This window comes from Anthonomus grandis, chromosome 19 (genome assembly GCF_022605725.1).
Source record: "Anthonomus grandis grandis chromosome 19, icAntGran1.3, whole genome shotgun sequence".
Lineage (NCBI taxonomy): Eukaryota > Metazoa > Arthropoda > Insecta > Coleoptera > Curculionidae > Anthonomus > Anthonomus grandis.
In genome coordinates, this window is record NC_065564.1 from 3,531,373 (window position 1) to 3,550,241 (window position 18,869).

At 39.7% G+C, this 18,869-nt stretch overlaps 2 protein-coding genes across 8 annotated transcripts in view; one reads left to right on the forward strand and one right to left on the reverse strand.

Moving 5' to 3' along the window:
* Positions 1-10,578, reverse strand: part of LOC126747351 (collagen alpha-1(XVIII) chain) — an 83,911-nt gene extending 73,333 nt beyond the window's left edge. For all 7 annotated transcript variants that reach the window (XM_050455920.1, XM_050455918.1, XM_050455919.1 and 4 more), the window contains exon 1: positions 10,333-10,578. The gene's annotated coding sequence lies outside the window, so the exon portion shown is untranslated. The remainder of the gene's footprint in view (positions 1-10,332) is intronic.
* Positions 10,579-13,298: 2,720 nt separating this feature from the next.
* LOC126747416 (xenotropic and polytropic retrovirus receptor 1-like) lies at positions 13,299-16,706 on the forward strand. The gene is given in 12 exon segments (XM_050455994.1): positions 13,299-13,518; positions 13,605-13,706; positions 13,708-13,759; positions 13,811-14,067; positions 14,127-14,388; positions 14,445-14,668; positions 15,237-15,380; positions 15,551-15,698; positions 15,754-15,948; positions 16,000-16,172; positions 16,228-16,361; positions 16,413-16,706. Coding segments are annotated over 12 exon segments (2,004 nt in total). The 5' UTR covers positions 13,299-13,449; the 3' UTR covers positions 16,657-16,706.
* Positions 16,707-18,869: the final 2,163 nt, after the last annotated feature.

Consider the following 18,869-nt stretch of genomic DNA (forward strand, 5'->3'; position numbering starts at 1 on the left):
TACATACACGAAATCTGACGGTTCGAGGCACGGTATTAAATTTGTTTGCTTTATGGGTAAATGATCGTGAAACCTTATCGTTAATCGCCCCGGCAGTATTAAGTTGTTAAGAGAATTAATTGCGACAGGTTTCAGGTCCTTCCTTTGAGCCAACCCGGCAGGTGCGGTGATTTGAACAACAAAGAAAAAACAAATAAGGAGCATTTTAATAATAAATTTAAATAAAACGACTGAGAAAGCTAACAGACTTTCAATGAGGCCCTAATAAATCGTGACATGAAGGTCGTAAAGTGACACTTACTGTTAAGTTAGTATTAAGTTGTTAACGGAATTAATTGCAACATGTTTCAGGTCCTTCCTTTGAGCCAACCAGGAGGTGCTTTTCCTCAAGAATACAACAAAAAAGAAACAAATAAGAAGCATTTTAATAATAAAATTAAATAAGGCAACTGAGAAAGCTAACAAGCTTTCAATAAGGCCCTAATAATTCGTGACATAAAGTTCGTAAAGAGACGCTTACTGTTGAGTGCAGTCTCAGCTGACTGCTAGCCCCACTTAAACCAAATTTTCTCAAAAACCAACTAGCAATAAAAGTATTAAAGAAATTGCTTTTTATTGAGAAAAGAGTGTCCTGCAAATGTTGCAATCCAGATAAAACTTATTAGCGAATTATTTAGCTTTGAACCCAGTTGACATCCGAAGAAACTGAGAGAATTTGTATGTATTGTAAGATGAGGAGAAACCTTTGAAAAAATCTGGTTAATTGACACAATAATTAAGAGCCGATACAGATAAGTCGAAACAAAAGAACGGTAAATCCTCCGCAGTGCACTTCAAAGAACAAGAAGAAGAAGAAGAAGAAGAAGAAGCCTTATCGAGATCCTTTTATTTTCGGGGTACCGTTTCGTCATTATTAGTTAATCCCAGGTGAAAAAGGTCAATTTAAATATTTTATAATTATTGTTCTTGTCTTCCACCAGTCGCCGGGAATCGCTTTAAAATCTAAATTGCTTTCGTACCCCAGACGGCGACATTTTTACGAGAAATAGTGTTGCGGCGTTACATTTTCAGGTAATCCGCTTTTAAACGTACTTAAAATGACGATTTTCTTAAGAGGATTACTTCGTGTAACGAGGTTTTATGCCTTATTTAACCTACAGTGGTTTATTTTATAACATGCCGAGGGTTAGTACAGAAAAATTTTAAATAAGGAGCAAAATAATAAGAAAGTTAACGAAGAAAACTGAGAAAGCTAACAAACTCTGAACAAGACCTGTGATAAAGCGGGAAATAATTTCCGTAAAGTGACGCATACAGTTTATTATCTCCCAAGAGTCACCTATGACTATTTTAAACCCTATTCAGGACAAAAAAAATTAAACAGAGTGCCCTATATTGAGGACATCGTTTGTCCATGGAGGAGAGTATGCTCTATCAATCCAGGGTAGAATTTTCTGACTTTCAAGAGCTCTAAGCTAGGGAGCTCCTTGACTAATAGTCTCCTGTGGTCACTGTGGAAAAAAATTCCTGTTTTTTTTTTGTTTACGCAAAGTTCTCCCCTTGTTTAGTCCCCGCCTCTTTGTTGTTCGCTCGGTAAATCTCCCGACGAACGGGGTTCGGTTTAAACTGGTGTGCATGTCGTATAATAGACAGTAATGCCTTTATTCTTGTTCCCTCCGCGGAATGAATGCAATCGGGGTCTCTTTATCTCGGCCGTTTATCTCGTCGGCGGAGTAAAAGAAGTAAAAAAAAGCCACACACAAAAATCCCGCACGATTTCACAAAACAAGACAAATTTTCGTCGCTCTTGTTTTATGGCGGATTGCTTTTATTTCGTATAATTTTTAGTAATGAAATATGAACGACGTTCTCAAATGCTGGTAACTTAAGATCATATCCCTAAGTGCCAGTGTGTCTTCTTGTATCGCATGCAAATTCCCTCTGGTTCTTCGCGGTATTATAGACTTGCGTGCGCGAAATGGCAGGTTTTCACACTCGGATCTCGTTACCGCACTCGTTATTATGCACCTAAATGTACAGGGGTGTCAATATAACTCAAATAAATCGCCCTTTTTTTGTGGGAATTTTCTTCGTGCGCTATCTAAAAATGTTCCCTAATTGAAAGCATCCATCACGCCCATACTTTTAAGCGGTTGAATTAATTCTACACGATTACACGACACGACAATAATTTTTAATGTGTGCCTCATTTACCTTATACGGCGAGAATAATGTCTTCATATTAAGGAAAAAATCCGAACCGCATTCTTGAGTAATGTGGATCGAGCATATACGAGAATGAGATAAGACCTATAAATGGAACGGACCGCACGAGGTCATGTGTCAAATGATAGATTTATAGTGTTTTTCTTTTATTATTGTCGTTTTCTAGGCTATTATGAAACAAAACGTGAAAAAAAAAGCAGACAATCTGATGGTGTATGTTCAACAATTCCCTAAGAAAACCTGCTCTCCATATCTAATTTATGGGTGCAACCTGATAGTTTTTATGACTTAAATATATTACTAGATTTAATCTTCATTTTTCCACCTTACACCTCCGCCATGCCCCCCTTCCGAGAGAAACAATTTAAAGGGCCCAAGTCATATAATTACGAAATTACACAGACGAAATCAATTATCCATCCGAGCCATGCCATTTAGTCTGGCAGCCTATAATTATTTCATGTTCCATTTAAATGAGAAATCCCCCCGCGAGATCCCTGCTTAGAAAATATCTTAGTTAGGCACGCTATTATGGATAAATCGGTTTCATTCATCCCGGGTTCAATTTATTTACTTTATTGTAATTATTTGGCAGCTTTTGAGATGTTCCAGTTGATCGAGTCGCTGGATTTCTTTGCCCCAGTTAATCCAGGACAAAAATGAAAAAAGAAGAAGTTGAGCAACGTGGAGAAATAGTTTTAACTGCACAGGAAAGTGGCTTTAACTAAAAGGAAGAATCCACGGCTTCTTCTAATAGAAATTATGTAAAATTTGCTTCAGCTGCATACAATTTACGACTGTTGGATATAAAAAATTGAAAAGTGGCTTCAACTGCCTGGAATGATAGTTCCTTGATATTTTTTAAAAGATAATTATTTATTATTATCCAATCTAGCAACGCTGTTTTAATACTAAATATTTATATATAAAAATATATCAAATTTAAATGAACAGTGTTATTAAATTAAATTTTGAATATATATTTTCTGCAGAAACATTGTTTTTTTATCCACACAACCCTTGACTTCAACTGCATGGAATAATGAATCCAAGAAATTTTTTAAAGGAGAATATAGAAAATTGACTTCTACTGCTTGTAAGGAATAATTTAAAATTATGGATGAATATACAAAAATTGAAATAGCATACAAAAATATAAACCATGACTTCAACTGCCTGGAAGAAAGAATCTATTAAATTGTTGAGGAGAAAATATGTAAAATTAATTGTAACTACCTAGAAGGAAGAACCCATGGCCTTTTTTAATAGAAATTAAGCAAAAATGGCTTCGGCTGCATGCAAGGACAATTTACCACTGTTTCTGAATATAAAAAATTAAAAAGTGGCGACCCTTTCAACGTTTGACGAATTAAATGTTTCCCCCCCAAAAGAATCCCACTTACTAACAAAACCGTTGACCTGTAACCCCGTAGTGAAGCCTCACTTTTTCAATGAAAACATGGCGTACATACATCGGTAAAATCACCTTTGTAATAAAATCGGATCCCGGCCTAATCTGATTAGCGGTTATTTACATGCGCTATCCGATTTCATCAGTGGGAATATCTAGGCGCATTTATTTAACACCGTATATATGATTGCCTCGGTTGATGGCCCACCATGGACTGTCGGATTTTCACCAAACACCATAAAACCCTAAATAAACCTTATCCGGTATGCGTACAACAAGAAAAACAGTTATGCTTGGGTAAATATTGAACTGCGGCGTTTAAGCAGAGGAATTCCTGAGGTAAAAGAAAATTATTTATTTTGAATAGAGAATAGAAGTCCTTAATTAAAAGTAGTTCCTGAGGCTATATATTTAAACGAAGGCATCTTCTTATAAAGAAATACGGTTATTTATTTGCAATTTGTGCAAATCGACAAAAACTGAAATAGTGCTGTATGGAGTGCCTGGAATGCGTGTCCCTGGAATTGAATTTTCATGAAAAATGCCGGTACCACACTACGAAATGGCCCAACGTTGTTGCACACAACAAACCCGAAGGTATTCACGGTATACACGTTATGGGTTATCAGAAAACGATTTATCTGTCGATGGTAATGCCTTTCATACAACACATGGGCGTGTGCACCTTTTTAAAATGTCTACAAAGACCGTTTAGAAATGTGGGCGGGCCACGCACCGTAACGTGCGATCCCGTCCTGGATCGTAATAATAATTGATATACGATCGCCTCTTATTGACAATACACCGGGGACATAATTCATGTTTCATAGTCGTCAGTCAGCCAGTTCATGTGGCAACAAATTGCGCTAATAATCCGCGCCACTGGAATCCAACCGTCACATAATATGCAGATTCAAAATTCAATTTACCTTTATGGTGGCATATTAATGGTCGATAATTGGGAGGCCAGTTTTTAATTTAGACGGTCGTAAAAGCTACTCATTTTGGTATTTATGCTGAGTGGATGTTCCTTTTAGACGCTTGAAGTCTTTTGGTTTATCTTCAAATGCATGAGATTAGTTAGAAGATTATTCCAGGCACTCAAAGTGCTTCAAAAGCAAGGAAAACACTCTAGGTTAAAAGTAGACTCGCTCAATTTATCTTCAAATGCCTGGAAAAGAATTGCGAGTAGTTAGAAAATTATTCCAGGGAGTCAGAGTCCCTCAAAGACTGGAAAATACTCTAAGGTTACTTAGGGCTCAAAAGAGAGCCCTAGATTTGCTTAATTGATCTTCAAACGCCTGTAAAAGGCTTAAAACTCCAATGCCAATAAATAGAATCTATTTTTGGCAATGGGGAATTTAAAGGCATGATATTTTTTTGTTTCAAATAAAAGTCATGTGGAATAATACCGTGTATACGTAATTACAAGAAAATCGCTTCGATCTATGATAGTTTCTCGACAAAATCCTCAAGACGATAATCATAACATTTATCGAGTCTTATGGGAAATTTAAGATTTTCTATTTTTGCAGCTTATTCCACAATAGAAATTCAATCAAAAAGGTCTCATAAAGTTAATTTTTTCGAAAATTTAACTTTTAGCGAGTTTTCCAAGATTTTCCACTTTTGGCAACATTTTTGAGCAATTCCGATAATCCAAAAGACAGCCCAAATAAAAAAAAAACTTTTTTTCACATATAGGGCATGAAAAATAAAGAAAAAAGCTCTTATAAAAAAAAATCCATCCCCCATGGGAAACCCACAATACTTGATTAAAAGGTTCTATTAAAAAAAATCTGGATCAGTAGTTTACGTTTGAAAGTCTGGAACAACAAGGGTTTTCTTTGCCTTCTCTGGCTAAAATGTTGGTCATTTTTAATTATTCTCCATAGTTGGAAAAAAATCGCTAAAAATCAAAGAAGTATTAGGTATTAGGTACTCGGAAAATTGTAAAAAAAATCGATTTTTTTTTATGGAAAACTGACGGGAAACAAAGTCTGACAAAAATCTATAATTTTGCACTAAGTCTGAGCCTAATGCAATTAGAAAGTTTGAAAATGTGTACTAAATACCCTGTCGAACGACCGACTGTGTATGATATGCCAACTCCAAAAGCCAAGGAAGAATTCAAAGGGGAGTCCTAGATTCGCTCAATTTATCTTCAAATGAATTGGAGAGGCTTGAGAGTAATTAAAAAATTATTCCAGGCACTCAAAGTGCTTCAAAAGGCTGGAAAATACTCTAAGATTAGATAGAGAGCCTTAGACTTGCTCAATTTACCTTCAAACGCCTGTAAAAAGCTTGAGAGTAGTTAGAAAATTATTCCAGGCACTCAGAGCGTCTCAAAAACCTGGAAGATACTCTTCAATTACTTAGAATTGGAAGGAGAGCCTTAGACTTGCTTAATTTACCTTCAGACGCCTGTAAAAAGCTTGAGAGTAGTTAGAAAATTATTCCAGGCACTCAGAGCGTCTCAAAAATCTGAAAGATACTCTTCAATTACTTAGAATTGGAAGGAGAGCCTTAGACTTGCTCAATTTACCTTCAAACGCCTGTAAAAAGCTTGAGAGTAGTTAGAAACTTATTCCAGGCACTCAGAGCGTCTCAAGAACCTGGAAGATACTCTTCAATTACTTAGAATTGGAAGGAGAGCCTTAGACTTGCTTAATTTACCTTCAAAAGCCTGTAACAAGCTTGAGAGTAGTTAGAAAATTATTCCAGGCACTCAGAGCGTCTCAAAAATCTGGAAGATACTCTTCAATTACTTAGAATTGGAAGGAGAGCCTTAGACTTGCTCAATTTACCTTTAAAAGCCTGTAAAAAGCTTGAGAGTAGTTAGAAACTTATTCCAAGCACCCAGAGTGCCTCAAAAGCCCGGAAGATACTCTAAAATTATCTAGAATTCAATAGAGAGCCCCCGACTTGTTCAATTTATCTTCAGAGTAGTTCAAAAGCCTGGAAAATACACTAAAATTATCTAGAATTCAATAGAGATCCCTAAACTTGCTTAATTTACCTTCAAATGTCTGTAAAAAGCTTGAGAGTAGTTAGAAAATTATTGCAGGCACTCAAAGTGACTACTAGACTGACTCATTCAACTGCTTCTCTCTCTAATAATATTCAACATATAAACAGAGATCGAATTGAATTTTACTTCTTTATTTTTTTCAATCGAGGTCATCCTTGGATCAAAGTCAAGAACGCACATCCGCCGATGATTCAGATTTTCATATTATTCCACTTAATACCTCTTTAAACTGCCACTTTTAATACGCCGGGCATACATCAATCACAAGGGGGATTCCGGAAAGTCCGGAAAACCGACCGTGTCCGGAATATTAACGGAGGGGCCGTATCCCCGAAAGTTGTTTTTATTACAGTTAAGAACTCGGGCATGTTGCCCGCCCGCCTCCTAATGCGAATACCATGGAAACAAATGGAGCTCGTTGTTTGTCTGGAAAGTTTCTATACGTGTGTTGTGTGGTGCAATATCGATCCCGAGTTAACTCCGGAATAAACTTCGGTATTTTAACATTTAACCAGGGGCAGACGAAGGCCTTTTCTCATCTACAAAGGGTCATGGAGGCAAGTTAAAGTTATCAGAGATAAATTGTTTAAATGAGTTTTATTCAAACACCCCCTGTATAATTTTCTGTCCGATAACGGGTGAGGTAATGACCGTTCCCCCCAGGTGAAAACTTTTTCAAATGAAAATTATTTTAAATTATAGACGACGCGTTTCCTGCCGACGCAATTTATTTAACAAGTTTTCTGTTATTTCTTTTTTTCTTTTAGGAAAAAGCCCGATTTTTAGTGCTAATGTGGCTAATTAGCATCGTTAAGCTTAGCGGGCATAATACGTTTATTATATACGTACCGTTAAACCGAAATAATGAATTTTATAGTGTGAATTATGCATTTCCGGGCTATTTTTACTGACGATGGCCCAGATATTTCATTTTTGTAAATATTTTTATAATTGATAAGTCACTCATTCCAGGCTCTCGGTGTCTGGAACTCCTCTCCTCAAGCTTCCTCCAGGGCTTATATGCATTAATTACTCAAACACTTATTCGTTAACAATAGGAAAATTGAATATAGTGTTTGAGATGCATCTGAAAAGGCCCCGGGGGCGTTTAATCCGATCACCGAGATAAATTTAAATAAATGACGGTTCATTAGGGAAAGTAAGACTAATGTATTGTAATCTGTTCAAGAGATTACTTAATTTTGATTAAACGTATGTGTTTTGTTGTAGAAGATCCTAAATGCTGATATATTGGGGCTGTGGATGTGCGTTCTGCTTAAATTATTTCGAATTTCATTAGCCCCAATTACCGATTCTGCTACGTTCCAGAATCCCAGCCAGCCTCTCGTTTTGTACGGATCAACTCTTTAGACGAACGACTCTTTATTAGTCGGTTTTACATTCGCACAATAGATTTACTTAAATTTCTTCAATTGTATGCGAAAATTCCTCGCAGACCTGTAGCTCATTACTATGTAGCGGTGCACCCGACTTTAACAACACTGAAAAGAAAATCGCGGGCTCCCCCTTTTCCCATTTAAAGCCAAACAAGCGAGTTCCCGCAGGAACAACGTTGGCAATCCGTGTCACGTAAATACGTCAAACATCAAACTCCCCGAAACGCTCCGGGGAGTTCGTCGTGTGTGTGTATTGCGCTTTGAGAGTCGCTAGGTAAGAAGAACAACCCCTTCAGGGCACAAAAGTTTAAGGGGACTCCTTCTTATAATGTCGAAAACTCACTGGAAGTACTTAAGTTTAAGTGGTTTAAGCACGGCTTTGAAAACGATACGTTTGTGTTGCTACTGCGGGTATTTATTTTTAGGTTTGGATTTCTTGGGAAACCGCTCGTTTAGGAAATGGTTATGAATCAAAATCTCATTTAATTATATGACTATTGCAACAAACATTCGAAGAATGCATCCAGAGAAGCCAGACTAATGTGCCGTTACGACAAGACATTCGATCGCGGTGAAATCCTTCAGCCGCAGAAGAAATGTTAATTTATTGCCTCGTACACTTGGGAATTTATAAATGATTGTCTAAGTGTCAGCGATATGACTAGACACGCACTTTTAGGGCCTATTTCGGGCCACCGCTTCGGTAAATATAAATAAGCCGAAGAGGCCGTAATTTACTCTTCTGTTTGTTTACCTCGTTACGTTATGTTTTGTTTTTAAGGTCTACTGTTTATGTTATTTTTTTATCGATTCCATACGTGGCCTAAGTCCCTATTATGAATTAACAATATAATTAAGAATCCTGGAACGCAGCAGCACCTCGAGGTAGTTCGGGTTAGCTCGGGCTCGATTATGGTCGAGAGGAGGGGTCAGTTAAACAGTGGTAGTCATGACGAGCGGATGGAGGAAAGCAGTGCTCTAGAATTATTAGTCTTTTAGTGGCTTCAATGAATTTATTGATTAAAAGTCAGCACATTCCATGATAATCCCAAAGGTGACCGGTGACCATCCTTATAATGATTTAATGATATAACTAAGGCATGGAGCGCAGTTCCTCAAGCTTCTATTATAGTCGAAAGAGAGGCTTAGTTTATTACACATGTATGAAGCTTATATCGGAATGTATGTCGGCCATCTTGCTTGGCAAAGTTGACAGAAATGACGTTGTTGACATTGACTGATGAAACACGATTTTTCATATCGCTGAGTTTGTTTTTTAATGTATGTTGTAAGCGTGGCAACAGAAGGAAGTATATATTAAGCAAAGATAATTCATTCAGTAGTGAAATTTAGAATTTTTTAAGATTGGTGATATGTAGTACACTATTATTAACTCAATATGGCACTACATTAACTCGCTTAAATATCAGTAACATTTCTTTATTAGGCGTTTGCTTTAGATATTGCGATTAAATAACAAAATTATTTACTTTCTGATTAAATGAAATTTGATTTTCGCGCCTTAATTTGACCACGCCTTTGTACAATTTTGATTTGACAAACTGTCATGTTAGTTACAACTGAGAGGGCCCCAGCAGATTTGCCAGAAGAATTTCCTTTTATCAGTTTAGATGCAACCACCATTTCTCTATAGTTTTGTGTTTTGTGGTATTTCTGGAACGCAGCCCCTCAGGCTAGTCGAGAGAGGGGGTAGTTTATAGGTCAGTTAAGCAGCGGCAGTCATGGAGAGCGGATGGAGAATAGGAACGCTCTAGAATTTATTAGTCAGCTCGTGGAAGAAGACGGCAGAGGAAAAAACTAAACTTTTTAGCGGATTTATTGGTTAAAAGTCCACAAATTCACAGAGAATCTCAAAGGTGACCGTCCCCGGTAGGACGCATTATGGTTATTAAGAAATTTACCACCCGCGGTTGATCGTGGCTCGATTCGATAAAGTAATATAAATGAATCCGATGATAAATGACTTTTCGCTGCAGTTTACGATCCCACGTCGATGTGAACATAAAATTTTCGTGTTTATCGTGGCTTAACTTGGGGGCCTTAATAAAACGACAATCCCGCAAGGGAATGCAGTTAGGCAAAGTCGCCAACTTCTACTTCTGAGGACTTCTTCAGTTCTTCCGGTCTAGAGATTCAACATTTGAAGAACAAAAGGGGAATTTACTGGAGTTAGAGATGCTTTTCACCCTAGTTTAAGCAAGCTTTCCATGCTAATGAAGGTTAAGGACACCGAAAACTCAACTCACCCCCTAAGCATGGTTGTCGTGTGCACCCCCCCCCGAGGGCGGTGGCGCCTCCTCACTTTATTAGCAGGCAGCAGGGGCGCCGCTCTCCCTCGCACTCGCCACTTTTCCCTAAACGCTCGCCCGCTCCCTCGCACACTCGATGCACCGCGTCGCGACGGGCGTCGGAAATTACGCGACGCACGTGTCAGACGCCTCACGCGAGATTCTTGCACAGATTCCTCGGCAGCGCGTCGGACAGAACTAATAATGCGGCGTACGCGAGCCGTCTATTCGGTGGGGGGTCCCCCTTTTCCTGTCTTTTTCTTCCTCTTCCTCACCCCCCTCCGGAGGATCGCGCGAGGGGACGAGTGGGGAGAGAAAGACGTTTTTTTTTAAGTTACTTAATTATGAACATACTTATTGGGGAGCCAACTGTGTGCTGAAGAAGAACTTTCAGGCGATTGACGAAGTTCCCAAGTTTTTCCAGGCATCTGAGGTCATTACACATTTTCCTGAATCGTTTTAGTAATCAAGAAGTCTGGAACGCAACCCTTCGGGTTTGTTCGGCAAAGCTCGTGATAATAAGAGTCAGTTGTACAGCGGCAGCCGTGGCCAGCGGGTGGAGAATACATGTGCTCGTCTGAAATAAGTTTTTTATTTCTTCCAGGCACTTGAGTCTCTTCTATTACGTCACCAAAGGGCACAAGAGCCCTATTAAGCCTTAAAAAACACTCTAAATTCTGCCTCTAAGCTTCTGGTATGCTTGAGGTATTAAAAAACCACCAAATAAACGTGTTTCAGAGGCGGTTTTCACACAATCCGATTGTATTTCACCATTAGGTTCAATGAAAGAAAAGAGAAAAGTATCGACGGGTCCAGATTGTATCTCAGTAAAACCAGTGGGGCCCTTGCTGATGCATCTCTATAATGAACGTTAAGTTCTCTTAATTAAAAGTTACATTAGTTCCCCCTCCGGGGGGAGCTTAATAAGGTTCAATCTCCGATTCGGGTGTATATAATCAGTATTTTGAGAAGCGTACAACATCAATTGGGATAATCTATCGGGGAGTGAGGAATTTCCTAAGTTTTTCTAGGCATCTGAGGTCATTACTTACTTTTCTAAATTTCTCCAAGCTTAATACCATATTATAATGAACTATCAGTGTAATCAAGAAGTCTGGTAGCCCTTCGGGTTTGTTCGGGCAAGCTCGTTATATTCAAGAGCCAGTTGCACAGTGGCAGCCGTGGTGAGCGGATGGAGAATACATGTGCCCGCCTGGAATAAGTTTTTTATTACTTCCAGGCACTTGTGTCTCTTCTAACATGCCGTCAAAGGGCCCTATTAAGTCTTAAAAGTCGGAAGAACTTGTTCTAACTTCTACTCTTAAGGCTCTGCCATGGTTGAGGTAATAAAGAACCACGAAGTAAACGTATTTCAGAGGCGTTTTACACACAATCCGATTATATTTCACCATCAGGTTTAATGAAAGAAAGTATCGACGAGTCCAGATCGTATCTCAGTAAAACCAGTGGCGCACCTGCCGATGCACCTCTATAATGAACGTTAAATTCTCTTAATTAAAAGTTACATTAGTTTCCTCTCCGGGGGGAGCTTAATAAGGTTCAATCTCCGATTCGGGTGTATATAATCAGTATTTTGACAGGCGTGCAACATCAATTGTTGCCCGGTGTGATGGAATAATCTGTCGGGGATTTTGGGAGCACGTACACCCCGGACATTTTCTGGTTTATTAATGAGGAGGATCTAGGATGATCTATAAACCTGTACTAATATAGTCCAAACTTGCAAGAAGGAAAAAAATTAGTGGGTTGGCTAGAGCATACGACCTAATAAAATTGAGACAAAGAAAGGGAACGAAAAAGATGTAACCCTTTTATCCCAGTCTGGTAGTTGACCCTTAAATATTGAATCTTAAGACCTATCAAACAACTTATTCCCGGACCTTTGATAGCTTTGATTCCTCGGAGACCGTATAGATACACAGCAGTATCATTTCAATACAATTGCTGCCATCCCTTTTTCTTTCATCCCCTAGTATTGTTGCTTTGTGCCTCAAAAAGACCAAGTTACCAAACAATTTATTGAATAACTTAAGAGCCCTTTCACGACCCTTATATATCAAAGGGAGGAAACTCGATATGTTTTCTATTTATACGAGCGAACAAAACGAAATCCTTGCCGATGTGCGGTGTGCATGTATGTGTGTGTGAGTGCGCTAACAGAAGAAACTTTAGAATTTTAACAAGGTCTAAGAAGAATTATCTACGAAAGGAACATGTCAGAAGGCCCTCGCTAACAACCTGCCGAGGAGAAGAAGTATTGCGGTGCAGGCTTTCCTATTTCGGGATTTATGGCCTTTCTGTTACTGTCAGATTAAAATGCGAACGCCTTTGATTTTTAAAAGCCCTTTTACCCCCCGCGTTCCCTTCGCCGGTGAAATAACGTTAAAGTTTTCTTAAGGAAATCGTCCTGATTCCGGGGAAAATCTGCGGTCTGCGGGTTTGTTCGCGGAGTTATTTGATCATTAAAAATTTGCCTTAGGTGGATATAGCTCCGGTTTTTTCGGGGAAATTAACTGGAAAACTTGCTAGATTTATTATTGAGGGAATTAGAGGAAATTAGGTAAGTGGGGCCTGAATAAAGCCTGGGGAATTTATATCTAGTATATTTTATTACGTGGTCTTTTATTATTCTCTTCCTGTAGTTGCCTATTTTATTGCCTTTCCTTATTCGTTTCTTCCTGGGAAACTACTGGATGTGACTCAACTGCCTGGAAGAACTTGTTTTTTTTCAGACATATTAACAATTCAACTCCCTCTGGAAAAACCCAGTTTCTCCTTCTCATTTTCTTGCAAAATGCCAATAAAATGGCGAATAACTCCGCTCACTTGAGGAGCGACCGTGTATCGATCCGTTCCCGAATTAAAATCGGGAACGCTCTCCCCCGACGACGTGAAACAGCTGAAAAGCGTCGCAATGTGACGTCGCGACGTCAGTCTCGCACTCCATACTCCCGTCGACGCTCGCCGTCCCGAACAAACCAAAACAATTCCCGTAGGATAACCCTTTTTTTTTTTAGATGTTAAATCAAATTAATCCCGTAAAAATCGTTGAAAATGAAGTTCGCCGAACACCTCTCGGCCCACATCACCCCCGAATGGCGAAAGCAGTACATTAATTACGAGGTGAACATTAATTAGTCCTAATTATTTTGGTTTATTTTAAGCTCTCCAGGTTCTTTGTGTTGTTTATTTTTAAAATTGTTCTTAAGGAAATGAAATCGATGCTATACGCGGCCGTGGAGCAGGCCCCCTCGGGGGAGGTCGTGGAACCCGAGATCCTCACCAGGTACTTCGCGAAGTTCGACGAGCAGTTTTTTCCGGTTCTGCAACAAGGAATTGACCAAAATCAACACGTTTTATTCAGGTAAACCTCGGCGTAACAACGGAGTGCGATCGTTACAAAAAGATTTTCCAGAAAAACTGGCTGAGGCCACCAGGAGGTTCGCCACACTCAGGAGCGAACTCACCGAGACACAAGAGTACGAGTTCGAGGGTAAGAGCAAAGGAAGCACCTTCAAGAATAACCTGTTGAGGAAGAGGAACGTGCCGGCGAAGAAGATGCAGGAGCTGAAGCTGGCCTTCAGCGAGTTCTACCTGAGCCTCATCCTCCTACAGAATTATCAGAATTTAAATTTCACAGGTTTTAGGAAGATATTGAAGAAACACGACAAGGTAAGTCTGGACAATTGAATTGGCTATCCAGAGGATCTAAGAGTTGTTTGTTCTTCCAGTTACTAACAGTGGACATAGGCACCAGATGGCGCACCGAAAACGTGGAAAACTCCCACTTCTACACCAACAAAGACATCGACAGACTGATCCGGGAAACCGAAGCCACCTTCACTCAAGACCTGGAGGGTGGCGACCGTCAGAGGGCAATGAAGAGGCTAAGGGTGCCCCCTTTAGGGGAACACCAGAGTCCCTGGACCACTTTCAAGGTCGGCCTCTTCTCCGGAGCCTTTATTGTGCTCATAGTGGCAGTGGTTTTGTCTGGTGAGTGCTCTGCATAGCTAGGATGGAACTCTTATGGACAAAACTGCGGTTTCCAGGTGTGTTCCGGTCTCCGAAACATGACTGGAGGGTCGTAACCAGGTTGTACCGCGGCCCCCTCTTGATAGTGGAGTTCTTGTTCCTGTGGGGCATCAACATTTACGGGTGGCGCTCCTCGGGGGTGAACCACGTCTTAATTTTCGAGATGGACCCTCGCAACCATCTTTCCGAGCAGCATATTATTGAGATGGCGGCGGTTTTTGGGATCATGTGGTCCATATCGGTAAGTTGAATAAGATCCAAGGGAGTGCTGGATGGTTCTGCACCAGAGAGAGTTTTTTTTGTAATTCCAAACAGTTAAATGTCAGGAAGGACCAGTTCGTTATTGGAGCGACGCAAATCCCCACATATTTCGTGAAACACACACATAATACCCAGAAAGAATAAATGTGGGAGCTGGCATATTAGGGAATCACATTGTTGGGCTTCTCTCTTTAGACCAAAATTTGACAGGGGACGATCTTTACCTAAACATGTTGAAAAATGCAGTAGAGCCACTGACATCCTCATGAATTTGAGTTGGAAACAGTTTTTCTATAACACTGCCTCACTTTAGCAGAAATGTTCGAGAATATTTGACTAATACCCTAAGCGGTGAGTTAGTCGTCGAGGGCCTACCGAGTAGCCCGACCTTACATCTCAGGACTTTTTTTATGGGGCTACTTGAAACAAAAAAATCTACGTCACCATTGCTACTACTCAACTTCTTGGACGAGCTGGTTCATTTCCTTAAAATTCACAACATTGCTCCTAAAGTAATTGTGGGTTGTCAAGTAATGTTTTGGTTGCAGGTGTTATGTTTCATCTTTAGCCAGCAAATAGGGGTGCCGGCGTTCGTGCACCCCCTCGCCCTCATCGTGCTGATGGTGATGTTCGTGTTCAACCCCACGAAGACGTTCAGGCACGAGGCGCGCTTCTGGGCCCTCAGAGTTTTGGTGTGTACACGCTGCATGCATTGTATTTGCTAATTTAGGTATTTTATTTTCTTTTTTTTTTAATTTCTTGTTGGTTGTTTCCTGTTATTTCTTGGGTTTGTAGTAGCAGCCGCATTATAGGGACACTTTATAGTGTTTCATTATCCTAAGAACCACGTGTGAATTTTCAGGGGAAAGTGATCTTGGCACCGTTTTTCTATGTGACGTTTGCTGATTTTTGGCTGGCGGATCAGCTGAACAGTTTAGTGACCCTCTTCACGGATCTGCAGTACTTCGTGTGCTTCTACGCGAGCAACGGTAGCTGGTCGGAGGCAAAAGGTACTGCCCATTGACCTCCCAACAGTTTTTACCACATTAAGACTTTAATTTTCAGATGCCAACTACTGCGTGGAGAGGTTTTTGGGGGTGAGGGCGCTGATGGCTTGTCTGCCTCCCTGGTTCAGGTTCGCCCAGTGCCTCAGGAGGTACCGGGACACCAGGGAGGCCTTCCCGCATATAGCGAACGCCTTGAAGTACGCCACCTCATTTTTCGTTGTGATATTTAGTACTTTAAATAAGGTTGATGAATGTGAGTAGAATGAAGGGGCTTTAACTGGTTGTAAAGAGCTTTTTCCATCAGATAATTATCCTGAGGAGGATCGCACGTCTCCTTTTTTATATTTGTGGATAATCGCGTCCCTCGTGAGCACGTTTTACGCATACACGTGGGACATTAAGCTGGATTGGGGTCTATTTGACGCCAAACCTGGAGACAATAAGTTTTTACGGGAGGAAATCGTTTATCCCTCCACGGTGAGTGAGGAGCCTAATTGCTAACAAATATTTCTGTTATATTTGACTCTTTCAGTGGTTTTACTACTTTGCAATATTTGAGGACTTAATACTGCGGTTCGGCTGGGCTTTCTTGATCGGTATGACCGAAATGGGGTACGTGATGGAGAACTCTATGGTGTGCATCCTGGCGCCTCTAGAAGTCTTTAGGTTTGTACTCAGATTGCCCCTTAAAGGAACTGTAGAACTTCTTTTTTCTAGGAGGTTCATGTGGAACTTCTTCCGTTTGGAAAACGAGCATTTGAACAACGTAGGTAAGTTCAGGGCGGTCAGGGACATTTCGGTGGCCCCCCTGGACACCTCCGATCAAATGGTGATAGTACGCATGATGGACGACGAGCTGGGGGTGGTAAACAGGCGAAAAAGGAAAAATAAGAAACGGGGAGACAGGAGCGTGAGGGTCACCCTGGAAACTGGGGAGTCCACCGACGACTTAGAGAATTAACACGTATAGAGAGGAGGACTTTTTTGTAAATAAAATATTGTTTAGTTGTTGTTTTATCGTTTTGATGTGTAGGCCATAAAAGCCGCGATAATAGTCTAGACAATGAGAATTCAAATGAAGATGCTCGCTTGCTAAACCGCCTTCTTGCGAAATAAATTTATCGTCGCTCATTTGCATCGTAGGACGCTGGTAACCCGTCATCTTGCAGGCCGAGCCCAACGGGATATAAAAACCATTTAATTGCGCTTTAGAAACTTAAATGTACCTACGCTTGACCCTCATTTCAGAGGACAGAGAAGGCTCAGACTCATCTCTAACTTAAGACCAAGGAGATTAGTGGTAAGGAGACAGATCTTTATGCTTAACGTGTGTATCCACAAATAAACGAAAATTAGTTTCAGAAAGTTGACACATCCGCGCTGTTGGTCAGAAGTGTACCTCACCATAATATTAAATATTTTTTCTTATTATATTAACAAATATTGGGATAATTGTTTGTCATAATAATCCATGGTAGGTGTGCGAGTGTTTGTGGCTTCCAACTGCCTTAAATTTCCACAGATTTTCATTTCACAGAGAATGTTGCGTAGAAAGTGTTTAAAATAAATTATATAAAGGAATACATTCAGCTACTTTAAATGCTTGTATCGATTTATATGTTTCTAGACGGCTGACAAGTTTATTAATACTCTCCAACCACTAGTTTTTAATTTGATCAGTAGTGCTTAATGTTTCCTTATGTTTATCAATGTTCTCAAAAGGTCAGGACCACTAATAACGTTGGTACTATTTGGTAAATATTGTTACACAGTAATGGGAAACATTGTTAAGCAATTTTGAATCGGAATAATCATTGCACCCGCACTAAGTGCACCGTATAAATTGTAAAATCTAAGCGGTGCTTACTTCCAAAGCATCCTAATTCAGTCGTGCCGTCGTTAAATAATGAAAATCAGATTCAACGTGCAAACGTTGAATTAAACCGAATGTGCTTTGCTTGCAAGGTCCTAATAGGCCATATAAATTACTTTGGGTGACTGGAAAGTTCTTTCCTTTGTAATTGTCCTTCCAAGTTTGCAAGAATTGAACAAATTCTTTTATAACCTACGCGCATGACATTTATTTTAAATTAATCTGAAATATATATCAGATGATATCAGATTCTGGGCTGTTCATTAAAGAATCTACTCTAAGAATAAATTTTTGAGTTCCCGAACTGTGAGCTAAGTCAGGAAAGCTTTTCGCAAAAAAGGACATAGTGTCAGCAACTCTTGCATCGAAAATCTGCGTCATAGATTTTAGTCAATTACTGTATGCGGATTGATAGAGGTCACGACATTATCTGAATTGCTGAGGGCCCATTAATTTTTTGAAAACTTACTGGATTGATGTGATCGTTAGTCAAGTTAAAAGCTGCACTCAAGTTGGCAATTTCTGGTGTATCGACTCTAACCAGTTCTTCCTAACGGCTTTTACTTGGAGTCCAAAAGGTTGCTTCATCTGCATGATTTTGTTTCGAAAACATTTAATCAAATGAGGAAAGGCAGAAATAATAAAGGGCAGTCATAGGGATATTGGCAGATTATATTATACTTATACTATGTCCACATCACTCTACACTATTCAATTTTAAGTTCAACTTGGTTGTGGTTTAAGAAGCTACCCAGCAGTTGTAGCCATTTTACAGCAAAGGGCGGCAACATGAAAACAAGTATATGGCAGCTCGTGTCTGTTAAGTGATCAGGCATATAGTCACCAAGATCTAGGAAACTGTTTATTTTCAAGGCGTTAACTCCCGAAATTAAATCCCTTAAATGACGATTTTCGGCATTTTCAAGTAATGGATTTGCGACTATTAGTAAAGTTGCCTTCGTGTCTGGTAAGTATTTTATACTCCTATCCAACAACATCTTTTTTAGGAAAGTGCAATTCGCATACATGAATACCTTTTTTAATGTAATCAAATATGTATCGCCACTTTATTTTCATCCTGCAACAACGAAATTGATGCGAAACACTTCTTGGTATATAAAATTCGAAACATATAAGAAGAATAAATAAAATTAACTCAAAATTATAACGAATCAGAGCGAGGTACACTTCTGACCAACAGCGCCTTCACGTGGCTACTTCACGAACCCAATTATCGTTTCATTTTGCGTACGCGTCACCTCTTTTGCGATTAGTGTCCTACACCTTGCTTAAGATACTCC